This window comes from Oryctolagus cuniculus, chromosome 5, assembly GCF_051225735.1.
Source record: "Oryctolagus cuniculus isolate XC-2025 breed Fujian yellow rabbit chromosome 5, ASM5122573v1, whole genome shotgun sequence".
Taxonomy (NCBI): Eukaryota; Metazoa; Chordata; class Mammalia; order Lagomorpha; family Leporidae; genus Oryctolagus; species Oryctolagus cuniculus.
In genome coordinates, this window is record NC_142871.1 from 74,657,394 (window position 1) to 74,674,564 (window position 17,171).

Consider the following 17,171-nt stretch of genomic DNA (forward strand, 5'->3'; position numbering starts at 1 on the left):
CTAGTGTCTGCGAATACTAACTGATAGAATAAAAAAGGGAGAGAACGATCCAACACGGGAAGTGGGATACACAGCAGACTCATAAAATGGCAGATGTCCTAAACAGCACTCTGGCCTCAGAATCAGCCCTTAAGGCATTTGGATCTGGCTGAAGAGCCTATGAGAGTATTTTAGGCATGGAAAGCTAAGATACTCTGGAAAAAAAAAAAAAAGAGGACCTAAATGAAAGATCTCTGCGAGTGAGATCCCAGTAGAAAGAACGGGCCATCAAAGAAGGAGGTACCTTTCTCTGAAGGGAGGAGAGAACTTCCACTTTGACTAGGACCCTGTCAGAATAAGATCGAAGTCGGCGAACTCAAAAGGCTTCCATAGCCTTGGCAATTCATGACTAGAGCCTAGGGAGATTACTGACACCATAAACAAGAGTGTCAAATTGTTAAGTCAACAACAGGAGTCACAGTGTACTTACTCCTCATGTGGGATCTCTGTCCTTAATGTGTTGTCCAATGCGAATTAATGCTATAACTAGTACTCAAACAGTATTTTACATTTTATGTTCTGTGTGGGTGCAAACTGATGAAATTTTTACTTAATATATACTGAATTGATCTTCTGTATATAAAGATAATTGAAAATGAATCTTGATGTGGATGGAATGGGAGAGGGAGCAGGAGATGGGAGGGGTGCGGGTGGGAGGGAAGTTATGGGGGGGGAGAAAGCCATTGTAACCCATAAACTGTACTTGTGAAATTTATATTTACTTAATAAAAGTTTAAAAAAAGGACTTAATATTTCAATATTAAACAGTAATGAATAAGGAAGTAAACCTCCAGCCCTGTCTTTTCCTTGAGTGACAAATCAATATCTCAAAACACCTACCATAGTTACTTAAACAGTCTGTAACACCTTAAATTAATGTTGCTCAAAAACTAATTCTTACCTTCATCTCCAGAATTTCCCATCTCAGCAGCACTGCTGTCTACATAGACAGTTACTCTAGAATCTGAGATGCATTTCATTTATTTCTCAGAGTATTGGTCTAATGATTCTTAAGAATTATACACTGTAATCCATATAAAAGTATTTTGTTAACTGCAATGCAAATGGAAGAAACTAAATAACAGATGTGCAACAAGACATTATGAGTTCTGTATAACCTTGATTAAGCTCTGTATTTCTCTATACCTTACTTTTCCTAGCTGTGGATATGCAGAAATACTAACTTCAGTGGAGTTTTCTGAAAAATCCAAATAAAATAATGTATCTAGAACATTTGACACAATGCCTGACAAAACTGTAAATGGATTATTGTTATCTTGGGTTTTAATCAACTACATTCTTATTCTTTTGTTAGTTATTGTTTTTTAAAGTTACATTTCCTAACATGAAAGATTTTTAGCTTGAATTTTATAGTCCTAGACAAAATGCCAGTTCTTCACATAAAAAAGACTGACCTAAAAATGTATTTTATAAATTTTTAATTGCACATACACACACACACAGTTGATCATCAAGTTTTAGTGATCAAGATTTCTGAGGATGTGAAGAAGAAAGAATTTCCCTATCATCCTGCATTTCCCTCCTGCTTCCTTTGTTAGTGTCTCAAAGATGCTTGGTTAGATATCATATGTCTGTATTATCGAAGCTTAAATCCCAGAAGTTTATATGTGCATTATCTCTTGATGATGCGAGATGTCCTTTTGGATTGCAATAAGTTAACAGATTCTGACATGAATATTAATGCTAGGGCTTATAATAGTAAGTTCTTATACATCTTTTTTAAAACTTTACCTTAGTATTTCTGATTTCTTGTTTTTTGTTTTTTTTTTTTTTCTTTTAGGGCATGTGTATCGTGTGTTGTCAGTCTCAAAATCCAAATGCCTATTTGAATCAATTGCTGGGGACTGTTATTGAGCAGTATATTGGGCGATTTCTTCCAGCTTCACCATATGTTTCAGGTCTTGGACAACATCCTGTTTTGTTGGCACTGAGAAACTCGACCAGTGTTCCACCAATAGCATCACTAAAGAAATGCATTGTACAAGTCATCAGGTAATAAATGTTAAAAATAGATGATATGTACAAATTAATAATTTCTACTTAGGAGTAATAAGAGAATGCTTCAAAAATATTGGCAACTCTTCGAATACTGGTAGTTTGGGAACATTGTTCCTGAAAAACCTATCTGAGAATTTATTAAAATGACATTTGCTCATGGCAAAAGACAATGCTCTTTAAATTGCTTCTGTTTTCTCTATGTAGCTATTATTTTCTGTATATGTCCTAAAGATATATTTTTGGGGGGTTTTCATCAGATAAACAATAATTATATTATGTTCCATTCAAAATCCAGTAATTATATATGTGAAAAGATGAATGCTAATATGAAAAGGGAAGCAATATTAAGTTCCCTTTTGTCAGTCTGTTATGTGTCTTTGCAACCTTTTTAATATTAGGGAAATGAATCAATGAAACTCCTTAGCTTTTCCACTAGACTTCTATTCCTTTAACTGTAGTATTAGAAGGTTCAATAATAAAAATGATGTTTGTCTTTATAAAATATTTGAGTTTACTTTTTCAACTTTCTAAACTTGAAGATGCTACAGCAATATATATTACTCTTAGCTAGTGTTAGTTTTCTGTGTTTTTTAATGACCTGTTAATATCTATTACCTCTCAGTACAGAATTCTATGTGTAAAATCTCTCTCCTCTGACCTTTTTGTGCTACTAGTATCTTACTTGTGTTTACAGTCTTTATCCTCTTGTTCCCTCTTCTTTATCATCTTTGGCAAATGATTGTTTCCCTTTCTTTCTTTCACATTTCTCCTCCTTTGTCACAATACACCTGGGCTATTACCAGAATCTTCTAATCAGTCTAGCTTTCATCAATGCCGTGAAATTACTTTTCGTGCAGTACCACTCTATCATGACACTTCCTTGCCCCAACCTTCATTGGCTATTTCTTGCATGTAGAACAAATTCTGCATTCCTTAACTCTCCAGGATTTGTCACTTAACTTTTCCAAATGTGTTATGAATGGTGCCATATACAAACCCTAATGAGATTGATTTAGTTACTGCCCCTTGAAAAATACATTATACTTCCCTACATCACAGCTTTGTTCATACCATTTTCTTATTTAAAATGTCATCCCTCTGAGCTAAATCCCACCTATCCTTTATAAAAGCCACCCCTATTATGTCAGTGTACTATGATGTTTCCTTTTCTGAAATCCTATGCCCTGCACAACTCAATTTGAAGAATTATAATAGTTTTGCGTTACATGCATCTGAATTTTCAACATGATTATAGTAATCTACCAATGTTTGAGATGTTGCATAAGTAATTTTAGTGTAAGCTAAATGACATGTGCTCAAGTGAAGTTAAGCTGCATTGTTTAGGATCCTGGCTGCATTTGTTGGCTTTCCTCTTCACCTGGTATGTAGTGAAAACATTTTTTCTCATGATTTCTGGTTGAAGACCCCAAAATATAACAGTTTGTGTTTTGTTAAGGATACAGAGAGTACCTCCTATCACTTTTTCCACGCTCTGCTTTTGTACTTCCCATCCCCCAGGCCCTTCTGAGTTAGGGCTTCTTCCTTTGAATTCATGAAAATTCTGTACTTTACTTTGTCAGAGCATCTGCTACTCTGTGTTGTAACTGTTTTGATTTCTTTTTGTGTATAACTTTACTTTTCTTTCAGAAACCATATCTTACTTAACTTTGTATAACTGTTCTTATACTTACATCTGGCACACCATAAGCGGCCAGTAAATGTTCTTAGTAATAGGAATCCAACAATAAACAAAGCAAACAGAAATCTCTGCCCTCAAAGAGTGAATGAGACTTCTAATATGTAATATTGGCTAAAGCTACTATAGGGAATAGAAATGATTACTATCACACAATTCCTGACCTTAAGGAGTTTATAATCCTTAGTGATTTCTATGCCTAATTATCATGTTGCTATTACTTTGTATATAGACGTCTAATTTATTTAACTGTATATAACAAATCTGTATGTTATCTACACTTTTAGAAACTGAGCAACTCCTACTTCCATTTACTCACTTAGTAAATGTATACTGAACCCCTCTTGAACCAGGTCCTGTTCTAAGAGGTGGAGATACAAAGATGAGTCAGATAAGTTGTTACTACCTTTAAAATCTTTCTTGAATTTGAGAGCTAGAATTTGTCTTATACTGACAGAATATATTAAATCCTGTATTAATTCTCTGATTCTTTTACTTACTGGAGAAAAGAAAGAGGTAAAGCTGGAATGGGAAGTTAATTCTTAGGACAGCCCTCTTCTTCATTTGGGAAAATAAGACTTCTCCCTAATCTTTCAGTAAATAAATCTGAGGAGAGATTTCTTTATGCAAATTTGACATTAGAGAAAAGTGTGACAGCATTGAAGAGCTGATAGATGAGATCAGATTTATATTAGAAAGGAGAAAACATTAACAATTAAATTTTCATTGTTTGTTTAAAAACCAAGTTGCTCTAAATTTAGTTTCTGTCTGGATTATGTTTGGGGCCTTACAGCATGCCAAAAAAAAAATGTTTCTGAAATCTTATGTTTGAAGATAGCTTGATAAAATGTACATACTTTTAAAAAATTGCACTTTAGTGGAGGAGAAGGATCATGAATATTTTGCCAATATCCTTCAAGTATATAACATTTGATTCTGCTCTGTGAAAGACTTAGACAGAAGTAAAAACTGAATTTCACTTCTTTTCAGGAAATCTTATCTTGAGTTTAAAGGGCCCTCACCTCCTCCTCGCTTAGCATCCGTTCTGGCCTTCATCCTCCAACTCTTCAAAGAAACTAACATAGATATTTGTGAAGTTGAACTACTCCTCCCTGGCATCTTAAAATGTTTGGTGTTGGTCAATGAACCCCAAGGTTAGTTTGTTTTTAAGCTTTCATTTCTGTCATCACCTTATGTTTGCAAGTCAAGAAACTGTTTCCTATCAGCTGAATTGATAATAACAAAAGATATGTGATCATTTTAAATTTATTGGCATAGATTATAGTTAAAGAATGAACTGTGGTTTAAATGGTTAAAAATGGACATGTTTGAGTATATTTTAATGTTTTTTTTTTTGTTTCTCCTGCAAGGAATAGTATTAAAAAAAAGATCTTTTAAAAACAGATTATTTAAAAGTCAGAGTTAGAGAGGGAAAGAGACAAAGAAAGAGACATCCAGCTGCTGATTCACTCCCTAGATGTCCTCAATGGCCAGGGCTGGGCTAGGCCAAAGCCAGGAACTTATTCCAAGTCTCCTGTTTGGGCAGCAAGGGTCCAAGTTCTTGGGCCATCTTCCACTGCTTTTCCAGGCCCTTAGCGGGGATCTGGATTGGTAGTGGAGCAGCTAGGACACAAACCAGCTCCCACACAAAATGCAGGTGTTGCAGGCAGCAGATTTACCAGCTGTGCTGTAACACCGGCCCCAAGGGCCATTCTCAAAGAATGGTTGTTAAATCTGATTCCAGCATTAAATGCAACTTGTTTGTAAGAGGTCAGCATAACTTGTGTTCTGCTAGCTGGTTTAGGAGCTAACCTGTAAGGATCTTTTGATTCTACTGTTCTTGTTTTCAGTCGTGTCAGCCTTATTTCCATCCTCATTTCCAGTAATTGCTTTAAAATATTATTTAATCCCTAATGTAAGTAACATGCTTTAATAAACTTATTGGTGGCACCAGCACTGTGGCGTAGCAGGTAAAGTTGCGTCTGCAGTGCCTACATCCCATATGGGCGCTGGTTCAAGTCCTGGCTGCTCCACTTCCAATCCAGCTCTCTTCTGTGCCCTGGGAAGGCAGTAGAAGATGGCCCAAATCCTTGGGTGCAGCCTGGGGCCCCTGCACCCGTGTGGGAGACCCAGAAGAAACTCCAGACTCCTGGCTTCAGATTGGCTCAGCTTCGGCTGTTGTGGCCATCTGGAGAGTGAACCAGTGGATGGAAGACCCTCTCTTCCCTTCTCTCCTTCTCTCTCTGTGTAACTCTGACTTTCAAGTAAATAAATAAATCTTTAAAAAATACATAAAATAAGCTTATTGGTAATATGCAGAATAGTACCCATAATTCTCTCCAAAAGGAGTTTCTAATGTAAGTAGGAGGGGGTGTGTGTGGTTATCATTTTAAGGTGATTGTTGAAGGAAGGCTTCTCCCGTGTTTCCACCTGTGTACTTTCACATGCTGAGATAAGTGAGTACAGTGCATACCCTGAAGAATTTAGGGCAGTGCCCAAAGTGGAAGCAGAAACTTCAAAAAACTCTTTGAAATGTCCTGTTTCATCTTAAAAACATGCATATTTTTATTTATCCATCTTTATATCAGATTTAAAATGTTCTTCTCTGTTCCTAACCCTAGTTTTCTGAAAATTACTTGCTAAATTTTGGCTTACAACTATTACATTTGAAATTGGCATCCCCTTCACTGGAGAATATCCAAAGGTAGACTCCAGATTCTTCTCCAGTAATTTTGCCCTCATTGAAAACTTACGCCTACTTTGAATTTCAGTGAAGGCCAGTTGTATTTTATGATACAAAATTTGTTGAGAAAGAGCAAGTAGAACAGTAGTCACCCCTTATCCCTGGTTTCATTTTCCACAGTTTCAGCTACCCAGCTAGTCAGCTGTGGTCCAAAGGTACTAAATGAAAATTTCAGAAATAAACAAGTAATAAATTTTAAATGACATGTCATTCTGAGTAGTGGAATGAAATCTTGTGCTGTCTCAGTCTTTCCCACTTGAGATGTAAATAATCCCTTTTTTCTTTTTTAAAATGTATTTGTTCATTTTTAATGTGAATGTAACATAGTGATCTTCCATCTGCTGGTTCATTCCCTGAAGGCCCACAACATCCGGGGTTGGCCAGGCCAACCCTGTTGCCTGATGAAGTTATGTTCCAGGGGAGTGTGTCATAGAGATAAAAGCTCATGATCTTCTGCTCAGCCTCGACTCATGGGACAGAAGCTCAACATCTAGTGTAGTTACCACTGTGAATGCTGGGACGGCAGTCTCCCTAAGTGGAGTATTTTTAAGAGAAACAAGCCAAGAGGATCTGGGATTGCTGCCCCTCTTCCCACAAATGGCTGTGCCACAAAGAAATTTGTGGGCACCGTTGCCCTGACCACCATCACCAAAGCTGCACCTCTAAGATTTTGCCTAGATGGGGCCAAGGAAGGAAGCACACCATAGAATAGAGATCTCTGAATTTCTCCCTTCATTTGTAATGGAATGTGGAAAAGTTCAAGCCTAAGAGTGCTCTCAAAAACAGTGGGAATGATGGTGAGAGGCAATAGGTGGGTTGGTAGATTCTTTGGAGATACAGGTTAATCTGTTAGGCCAGTTCAGTTGTATGATAGACTCAGTAAATGGGACAGCTGGAAAGGATCCTTGAATCAGAATAAATCCAAAACACTGACTGCAGAAATTCCTGTCAAAAGAACTTGAATTTGATTGGATTAGTCTGTAGAGCAGTTAGCCAGAAATTATTTCATGGACCTTAACCTGGGTATGGGTAGGGAAAGGGGACAGTGAGAGAGCCCTGCCAAAGTAATTGTCTTCAAGGAGACTAAACATACACTTGAAGAGCAACATCAGAAGCTTCATAGAGAGGATGTTTGATTTTTGCAGTGAAATGCAAGACAGAGAAACAGAAATAAGAGCCATACACTGAAGACAACAAACAGGCAACAGAAACTGTCAGTGAAAACAATCAGATATTGGGCTTAATAGATAAACTTCAAAGTAGCCATTATAAATAAATTCAAAGAACTAGAAGAAAGCATGATAAATGAAGTAAATGAAGGGAAGAGGATGGTGTCATTTCAAATAGAGAGTATCAACAAAGAGACAGAAATTATCAGGGCAGGCATTTGACCTAACAGTAATGACACTCATATCCCATATCGGAGTGCCTTCCTCAGGCTTCTAACTCCAGCTTTCTGCTAATGCAGACCCTGGTAGCAGCAGTGATGGCACAAGTAATTAGCTTTGTACCATTCCCCTGGGAGACTTGTATTGAGTTCCTGGCTGCTGGCTTAGCCTCAGATATCACTCGCATTTTTGGAGATGAATTAACAGATGGGAGCAAGCAAATAGAGACAGAGATCATTTTAAACAAGGATCAAATTGAAATCCTGAGCTGAACCAAAAAATTCAGTTGAGGGGCTCCTAGTGGTTTGAAACTGGCAGAAGAAAGATTTAGTAAACATCAAGGAAAATCAGTATAAATAATATAATCCAAACAGTGGGAAAAAATTAAGAGAATGAACAGAGTTATTGAGAGATGTGTGCCACCATTAAGTACACTATCCTTCGTGTTGTAGGTGGACCAGGAGAACAAGAAACAGGAGCAGAAAAATTATTTGAAACTATAATGACTAAAAATTTCTCCAAAAGACAACTATACTTTTAGGAAAGTTCAGCTAACTCTAAGTAAAGTCAATGCTGAGCTTTCATTAACAGATATCTGATAGTAAAAATGCTCAAAGTTAAGACAGGAATACGTTTTGAAAACAGAAAGAAAAAATAAAAGTAATCTTACTTACAAGGGATCCCAATAAGATTAACAGCTACTTCCTAGTGGAAACAAGGGATGCCCTAGACTGAGATAATATTTAGCGTGATCCAGAAAAGGCAAAACTTGTCAACCAAGAGTCCTATATTTAGCAAAGCTTGTAACTAAACTATTTAAGAATTCCTGGGGCCTGCGCTGTGGCAGAGCAGGTAAAGCAGCTGCCTGTTGCACTGGCATCCCATATGGGTGCTGGCTCATGTCCTGGCAACTATACTTCCTATCTAGTTCCTTGCTAATGTGCCTGGGAAAGCAGTAGGAGGGGCACCCATTTGGGAGACCCGGAAGCTCCTGGCTCATGGCTTCAGTTGTGCCCAGCTCCAGCCACTGGGGCCATTTGGGAAGTGAACCAGCAAATGGAAGACCTCTCTGTCTGTAACTCTGCCACTCAAATAAAAATAAATAAATCTTTAAAAAAAGAAAAGAAATATTTTAAAAAGAAAAGAAGTCTTAAACTCAAAAGACAAATAACTGAAATAAAAATTGGACAGTAGATCTGAACAGATGTTTCTCCAAAGAAGATAAACTAATGGCCAATAAACATGTGAAAGGATTCTAGACACCTTTGGTTATCAGGGAAACACATATCAAAACTACAGGATACAACTTTATTCCACTGGATGAGGCCATAAAATAGGCTGTCTATAATGAAAAAATCACATAAAGAAAAGGATTAGGAAAGATGTAGAGAAATCAGAACTTTAATTACTGCTATTGGGGATGATAAATAGTGTGATCACTTTGGAAAACAATCTGGTAATTCCTCAACTTGTTAAAATAAGAATTACCATATTTTTTATATATATATATTACATATATAAATATAAAACACAGAAACTTACACATTAATGTTGATAATACTAGTGCTCATTATAGCCAAAATGTAGAATGTCCATCAAATCAATGATGGATTAAAATTTTTCCATATATTTATAAAATGGAATATTATTTTGTGATAACAAAAAATGAAGTTGTACTGTTACATGCTATGCATAGATGAACCTTAAAATATTATGCTAAGTAAAAGAAGCCAGTCTCAGAAAAGCCTGTTAATGTGATTCCATTTATATGGATTTCCAGAACAGGCAAATCCATAGCAATAGAAAATAGTGGGTTGCCAGAGACTATGGGTGGTAGAAGATAAGGAATGGCTAATAAAAAAATAGATAGATGGGTTTTGGGGGAATAGGTGGTAAAAATATCCTGAAATTAGAGTGATGATGACCTTACAACTCTTTTTATACTAATAACCACTGAATTACTCACTTTAAAATATTAGTTTTATGATATATGAATTATATCTAAGTAAAACTGTTATTTAAAAAAAAAGTTTGGTGTTACTACTTTATGAAGGCTATTTATGTTCTATTACTTTTTCCACAGAAGAACTTTTGTTTGTCTTTCAAGAAGGCATCTTTTAAGAAGAGCCAATTATACTGGCTCTAGGATTATATCTGAGAAGTAAAAAATATTTGTCCAGTAAAGACAGGTGTGCTACATGTTCCTTATCCACTAGCCTCATACCATGAAAAACATTATATACTACTTAATATTTGCGTTTATCATATGTTTTGTTTTTCTACTATAATAGATTGCATTTCCTGAAAATTTTAATTTGTAAAGGCATTCTTTTGTCAATTGAAACAGTGTTTGCAGCATTAGATTGGCATACTGTTTCTAAGAAAAAGATAGACCTTCACATATTTTTTTTGACTTTTAAGATAAAAAATAGACTTTGAACCTTCAGGTGTATTAGAATAAAACAAAAGCTCATAATTATTTCATTTTGAAAAAAGAACAAAACAGCATGAACATACTTCAAGAAGAGAACATATTTTCCTAAATCAAGAGTGTTAAAAATGAGAATCCAGATGGTCAATTCAGACACAGTGTGTAATGTTATAATTTTTCCTCCTAGTTAAAAGGCTGGCCACAGAGAACCTGCAATGCATAGTAAAAGCCTGCCAAGTGGGGTCAGAAGGAGAACCTGCTGCCCAGCTGACTTCTGTGTTTAGGTAACTGGAAAATATGCCAACTGGCAAGGAGACTATTGCCAACCATTTGACAGCCAACATGTTTTTTAAGTAACTAATTATCCAAAACATAATGTGTTACTACTTGTTTATAGCATTTCAATAATTGTATATTTGGTAGTAGTTTTGTTACATTGTGTTACTTTATTGAAGAATAAAAGTGCCAGGGAAGAAGCTAAATTAGCTGACTTAAAATTACTTCTGAATTTAGTAAAGAAGAATCTCGCATGTATTTGAGAGGAGAAAGTGGGAAATGTGAGTCATGATGACAGGTGTACAAACCTTCAGAGCTTGCTTAGCATGTTACCCAGGGTCCAGTGTGCAAGTAATATCCCTGATTTCCTGACTGACTTTGGCTACAAACCTTCAGGAAGTTTCATTATGTTTAATTTGTGAAGTATGAACTTTTTTAGGAATAGACTAGTTGTGCATAAGAATAACAATGCAACTTGGGGAGTGCTTTTCTTTTTCTTTTCTCTCCCCTCCCTCTGTTGCCTTGCCCCCTTCAGAGTCTGTGCTTTCTGTTAGGACATTTTTTTCTCAGGGTTTCTACGGTTTACCTTTATGATTAGTATCTCTGCCTTACCATTGCCATAATAAATTATTCGAGTCCAGTTCCTTCATCATGTGCTGGATTTTGATTGCTCAGTTTTTTCTCATCACATAATTGCCATTTGCCAAGTGTTTAGTTTATTTAGATTGTGATCACTTGATGGTAATGAATTTGTGAAAATTGTAAAACCTTAGTAAGGCAAAAAAGGATTGTTTGTTATCTACAATCTATTAAGTTTTTATTTTTTTGATTGAGAAGTGGAAATTTTAGGATTAAAATGTATTTTATTTCTAAAGGCTTTCTATGGATCTTTAGTTAAAGAACATAAACATATGTTATGAAGAACTGTTTCATTAAAATATTATATTTATCTGAAGAGGTGAAGGACTAAGAAGTAGAAAATTTGACTCCCCCTCCTCCCCTTAGTGTCTTCCACATTTTTTCACCTGAAACTTCAATGTGGGAAACATAGAAATAAAACATCCCTGGGACTAGCTATTTTTCCTCCATATTCTCCCTCTGAGTATTCCAACTCTTCCCTCTTCTCCAGCCCTCACCCCCAAAGCCATCACTCTGGTCTTGGTTCACACTGAAATAGGCATTTCTAGTCTCTGTTTTAAAGTGTTGTGTCCAGCTTCTTAAGGTACTCTTAGATGAAATCATCTTTCTGTGTTCAGGTTATAGCTGATAGCAATGTAGATAGCAGCCCAAAGAGTTGCCCCAGAAATAATCATAATCACCTGTTATACTTTCAGGCAGTTTATCCAGGATTATGGTATGAGATATGATTATCAAGTTTACAACATTTTAGAAAAAGTAGCAACACTGAACCAGCAGGTTGTCATCCACTTGATTTCTACCCTCACTCAATCTCTGAAGGATTCTGAGCGGAAATGGGGCCTCGGCAGAAATATTACACAAAGGTTTGTGTCTTTCTAAAATCTGTATTTCTTTCTATAGAAATGGCTTAAATGTTTCTGTATGTATTATCGGGTTTCTATTTTTTTTAACTTTTATTTAATAAATATAAATTTCCAAAGTACAACTTTTGGATTATAAAGCAGCACAGCTTTATGAACAGACTTGACAGAATGGATACATCCATTCACATGTTGTTCTTTCGAGCTGACCGCTTTAGAAAGCTGCATAATTCAGCAGTGTTCCTGTGGCTCAAAAGAAACTTGGTGGTCCTCCTCTAGGAGTTGACTTCAGAGCATCAGATGTCTTGTTTTTGTTTAATCTATGGTAGCAAATAATAACCACTTGAGGGATGCTTGATTTGTCAAGTCAACTTTATCATCCATATCCAGTGAATGAGTGACTCAAGTAGATAATATGGGTTTTGGTCAAAAATAGATAATAAGGTTCTTTTTCTTAAAGGTTTATAACGCAAATACTGCTGGATTATTTATAGAGTGGTACAACATTGTGGAAAGAAACCCATAGTTTCTTTTTTATTTTTTTAAGATTTAATTATTTATTTGAAGGCAGAGTTACAGAAAGGCAGACGCAGAGAGAGAAAAGTCTTCCATCTGCTGGTTCACTCCCCAGATGGCTGCAATGACCGAGCTGAGCCAATCCGAAGCCAGAAGACAGGAGCTTCTTCTGGGACCCCCACACGGGTGCGGGGCCACAGGACTTGGGCCATCTTCTACTGCTTTCCCAGGCTACAGCGGAGAGCTGGATCGGAAGTGGAGCAGGCAGCAGCTTTACCTGCTACTCCACAGTGTTGGCCCCCCATAGTTTCTTTAAAAAAAAACTGAGAGGAATCATTACTCATACTGAATTTATATGTCTAAAATTTGTTAAAGGATCAAAGTACTTCAGTCATCTTGTATGTGTGTGTATCTACTAAGTATTCCACTTTTAGTTGAAAATTTTTGACTGTACAATGTCATTTTTGAGATATTACTTAATAAAAACATGAATAAATTGATTATAGCATTAGCTAACTAAGGAAACCTATCTTTCCAAAACAGCAAATGAAAACCAAAAAGTGGGAAAACCAGAGAAACCTACCCTGTTACACCTTTTCCATACCAGGGTGGAACATTTCTTTTCTTCTCTTAATCAGTAATTTGGTTAGCCTCTTACTGTTTCTGGAGAGAGGATTAGAGCACGTCAAGTCATAGTTTTGAGGAAATGGTGTTTACTATTGTGTCACAAAACAAGCTCATCCAAACACCTCTCTACCATCTGGGCTCTCTAAGCAGTCTTCAAGTGTGAACTGAAAAACTGGAGAGCTTTATGTGAACCTCTCTAATACAGAGTATTTTGGGGGCAGATGTCCTGTTAACCTACCATGTGGTGTGGCCAGGCATGCCATGAGAGGGTTGGTTTTAGAGTCTGATTATCACAAGTGTTTAATGAAAGAACTGCCAGGTACAACAAATCATCTAAAACACATCCCAAATACAGGGAAGTAATAGAGAATCTAACTGGATAAAACATTTTATTTTCAAACTTTGTTACCTCTAAAAAATAAAGACAGTGGAGTATGTTCTAAAATTGTTACCATTATTCAGGCTTGTTTTATGGTTATAGAATTTGTATTTTAATACTTTCAAACCTTCCCATTGTAGTCATACCATCATTATCCCTAAGCAGTATTCCATAAAAATATTTCATTAACTTTGAACATTATATTATTTGATTTTTAATGAACTTTTACATGCCATTTTAACCCACATTTTATATGTAAAAGTTATACTAACAAACAGTAAGTAAATTCTAACATCTAAATTTAACTTCAATATATATATTTAAAGTATATTTTTAAAAATTTTATCTAGAGGGGCCGGCACTGTGGCGCAGTGGATTAAAGCCCTGGCCTTGAGCACCAGCATCCCATGCGGGTGCCGGTTCTAGTCCCAGCTGCTCCTCTTCCAATCCAGCTCTCTGCCATAGCCTAGGAAAGCAGTCGAAGATAGCCCAAGTCCTTGGGCCCCTGCACCTACATGGGAGACCTGGAAAAAGCTCCTGGCTCTAGATGGGTGCAGCTCCAGCCATTGTGACCATCTAGGGAGTGAATCAGCAAATGGAAGACTTCTCTGTCTCTCTCTGCCTCTCCATCTCTCTCAGTGTAACTCTGACTTTCAAGTAAATAAATAAATATTTTTAAAAAATTATCTAGAAAGATTGATATATATACACAGATAGACTTAACTTGTAAATATATAAATGGAAAAGTAATTAAATATACTTGTTTTCTTTTTTCCTAAACAGGGAAGCCTATAGCAAACTCTTGTCTTACCTGGGACAGATGGGACAAGATGAGATGCAGAGACTGGAAAATGATAATACCTAATATATTTTGTGGTTTGTCCTCTCTATTGATTATCAGTATCTAAAGCCACTTTGCACCACTCTAACTCCTATTTTTAATTAATTGTATAATGTTCTGTTAAAAATAATGTCTGAGATTTTTTTTCCTTACATACCTGTAAATATAAAGTGTACAAATAAGAAAATAAAGGATAATTAGTAAGTATGTAATAGGATCCTTTGAATCTTGCAATGCTGCTTCTGTTTTGAAGAGATTTTAAACTAAAGGAACTTTGTAATTGGGAGTGTTTTCTATGTGATTATTAAACAGATTTGTACAGGTTCATCCCTGGACTTTTTACTGTAATGTAACTTCCTGATTTGTGACTGACCATATTTTGTTTTGTTTTGTTTTACAAGTTATGTTTTAATCTGATACTTTTTCAAATTACCTGGCTATCCTAATCTGGTTTGTTTTTTAAACTTATACCAACAGTCTCTATGATTAGGTTCCAAGAGTTGTCAGATTTTTTTCTCTAGTCATCCTTCCTTTCAGAGTTGTTAAAAGACATATCCAGAAGAAGAAATACAGGTCTTTTAAGAAAAGAGAATAAATAACAATATTCTTGGAAATTCTCAAGATTACTAATAACAGACCTGAGGAGTGAGCTGTTCCATCTCCTTGCTTTTCCATCAGAATTTCTTAACAACTGAGCATCTTATAACCTTTACAGGAACTGGTTTAGCTTTCTTCAGTAGATACTGTTTCTCGGCTGTTTAACTCGGTCTCATCCAAGTTGTTTAGTTAATGGACTGGGCCCTGTCCTGGAGTCCTTTTTGTGGTGACCATTATTTGGCAGAAAGAGCTCTAGGCCTAGTGTTGGAATTCACCTGAGTCTCAAACCCAGCCCTGCTTTGTGACCATGAACAAGTTACATAACTATTCTAAACCCAATTTCTCTGGAAGAAAGGCGAGCAATGTTATGATGAGAATCACAAGGATAATTAGGTGAAATATTTGGTGGCCCATATTCTGTTTAGAGGTATATAGACATGATGATCATTCATCCGCAATATACAGAATACCTCTCAGTTTTGTTCTTCTTTGCCTACTGCTGTGTCCTACTAGTCGACTTATCCCACTGTTTTTTCAGTGCTCCTTTGGGTGTCATGTTTACTAATTTTAAAACAATTTCTTAGCTTCTTGGAATTAGAACCTTCATCATGGTTCTTCAAAAAAGTTTTCAATCCTTTTGTGCCTCAAGAAGTTATCTTTAAAGATGAAATACATTGTAATCAGCATTCTGTATTTACTAGCTCTCTCATAATTGTAATTTATGAAATACAAAAGATTGTTATTTTTTATGACTTACAAATAGTCTATCTCCCCCACCCTGCCCAAATCAACTACCTTTACTCATTCTTTCAACAAATGGGATAAAAGCTTCCTTAAAGTTGCTTTATAGACTTCATAGCAATGAGTTTCTATTCATTATGATAGTGATTTAAAGCCAATAATATATTGCTTTGCACATTTCAGCAGTTAAAGGAATGGTATGTCTTTAAGATGATTCCTTTAAAGAGGATGTGTGTGTGTGTGTGTGTGTGTGTGAGAGAGAGAGAGAGAGACAGAAAAAGAATGTGTGTCTGTACTATTTTCCAGGGGAGATGGACAAGGATATCTTGGAGAATCTTACCTAGAGTATGAAAATTTCACGGGACATGAAAACCTGCTACTGAATCATACTAAAAATCACTGGCGCTTATACCTAAGAATCAGCAACAACAAAAAGTCTGTAACTGTATATTTATGTTTGTATTTATATACATGTAAAATTGTAAAGAAACTTTCTTAATAAAGGACAGAAATGTATGGTTCAATTCCTTTTCTTGAAAATCTTCAGTGGCACATCACTTATTACTTCAGTCTGGTGGTCTTCTTCCTCCCCAGACTTGAGTACCTTATACCTGCTTCTTTAATGTCTATTTTCCCTTAAATACCTTCTCATTGCTGAGACAGTTTTATTACACCATTGCCGTTAAAGCCATTTTCTCCTGGTCAGATCTGCAAGCATGTTCTCATTTGTTGAGCCTCTCGCCCAACTTCTCATCCAATACTTCCTCTTCCTATATACGCTGTATCTTGAGAGTCTTCTTTCCTCTTCCCAAATAGGACTTTTCATCTGCTATGTTTCAACATTTTTTTCCCAGTGGTGAGCAGATAATACTAGCTCAAATCTATTTCTGGGGCCAGCGCTGTGGTGCAGCAGGTTAAAACCCTGGCCTGAAGTGGCAGCATCCCATATGGGCGCCAGTTCTAGTCCCGGCTGCTCCACTTCCGATCTAGCTCTCTGCTATGGCTTTGGATAGCAGAAGATGGCCCAAGTCCTTGGGCCCCTGCACCCACATGGGAGACCTGGAAGAAGCTCCTGACTCCTGGCTTTGGATTGGCGCAGCTCCAGCCTTTGAGGCCATCTGGGGAGTGAACCAGTGGATGGAAGATCTCTCTCTCTGTGTCTCTACCCCTCTCTTTCAAATAAATAAAATCTTTAAAAAAAGAAAATCTATTTCTAAAGCTAATTGCGCTCTGAGCCTGTCCTATTGGAACCTCCCAAAATCTCAAGGAAGAAGTCAAACCACACATGACACCTATTCCAAGCACCTACTTTCATTTTCCCACATCACCTTTAACTTTAGGAACCAAATTCTTCATTCTTCCCCACATTCAGGTGATCG

General features: G+C 36.4%; 1 protein-coding gene across 3 annotated transcripts in view; it reads left to right on the top strand.

The window, feature by feature from the left end:
- Positions 1–16,308, top strand: part of MMS22L (MMS22 like, DNA repair protein) — a 120,018-nt gene extending 103,710 nt beyond the window's left edge. For 2 of the 3 annotated variants that reach the window (XM_089332868.1, XM_089332869.1), the window contains 5 exons: positions 1,841–2,052; positions 4,745–4,908; positions 10,504–10,600; positions 11,927–12,094; positions 14,397–16,308. In XM_089332868.1, the coding sequence (XP_089188994.1) occupies positions 1,841–2,052; positions 4,745–4,908; positions 10,504–10,600; positions 11,927–12,094; positions 14,397–14,478 (723 nt within the window). In that variant the 3' untranslated portion in view covers positions 14,479–16,308. The remainder of the gene's footprint in view (positions 1–1,840; positions 2,053–4,744; positions 4,909–10,503; positions 10,601–11,926; positions 12,095–14,396) is intronic. The other variant, XR_016233842.1, reaches the window with a different exon arrangement.
- Positions 16,309–17,171: the final 863 nt, after the last annotated feature.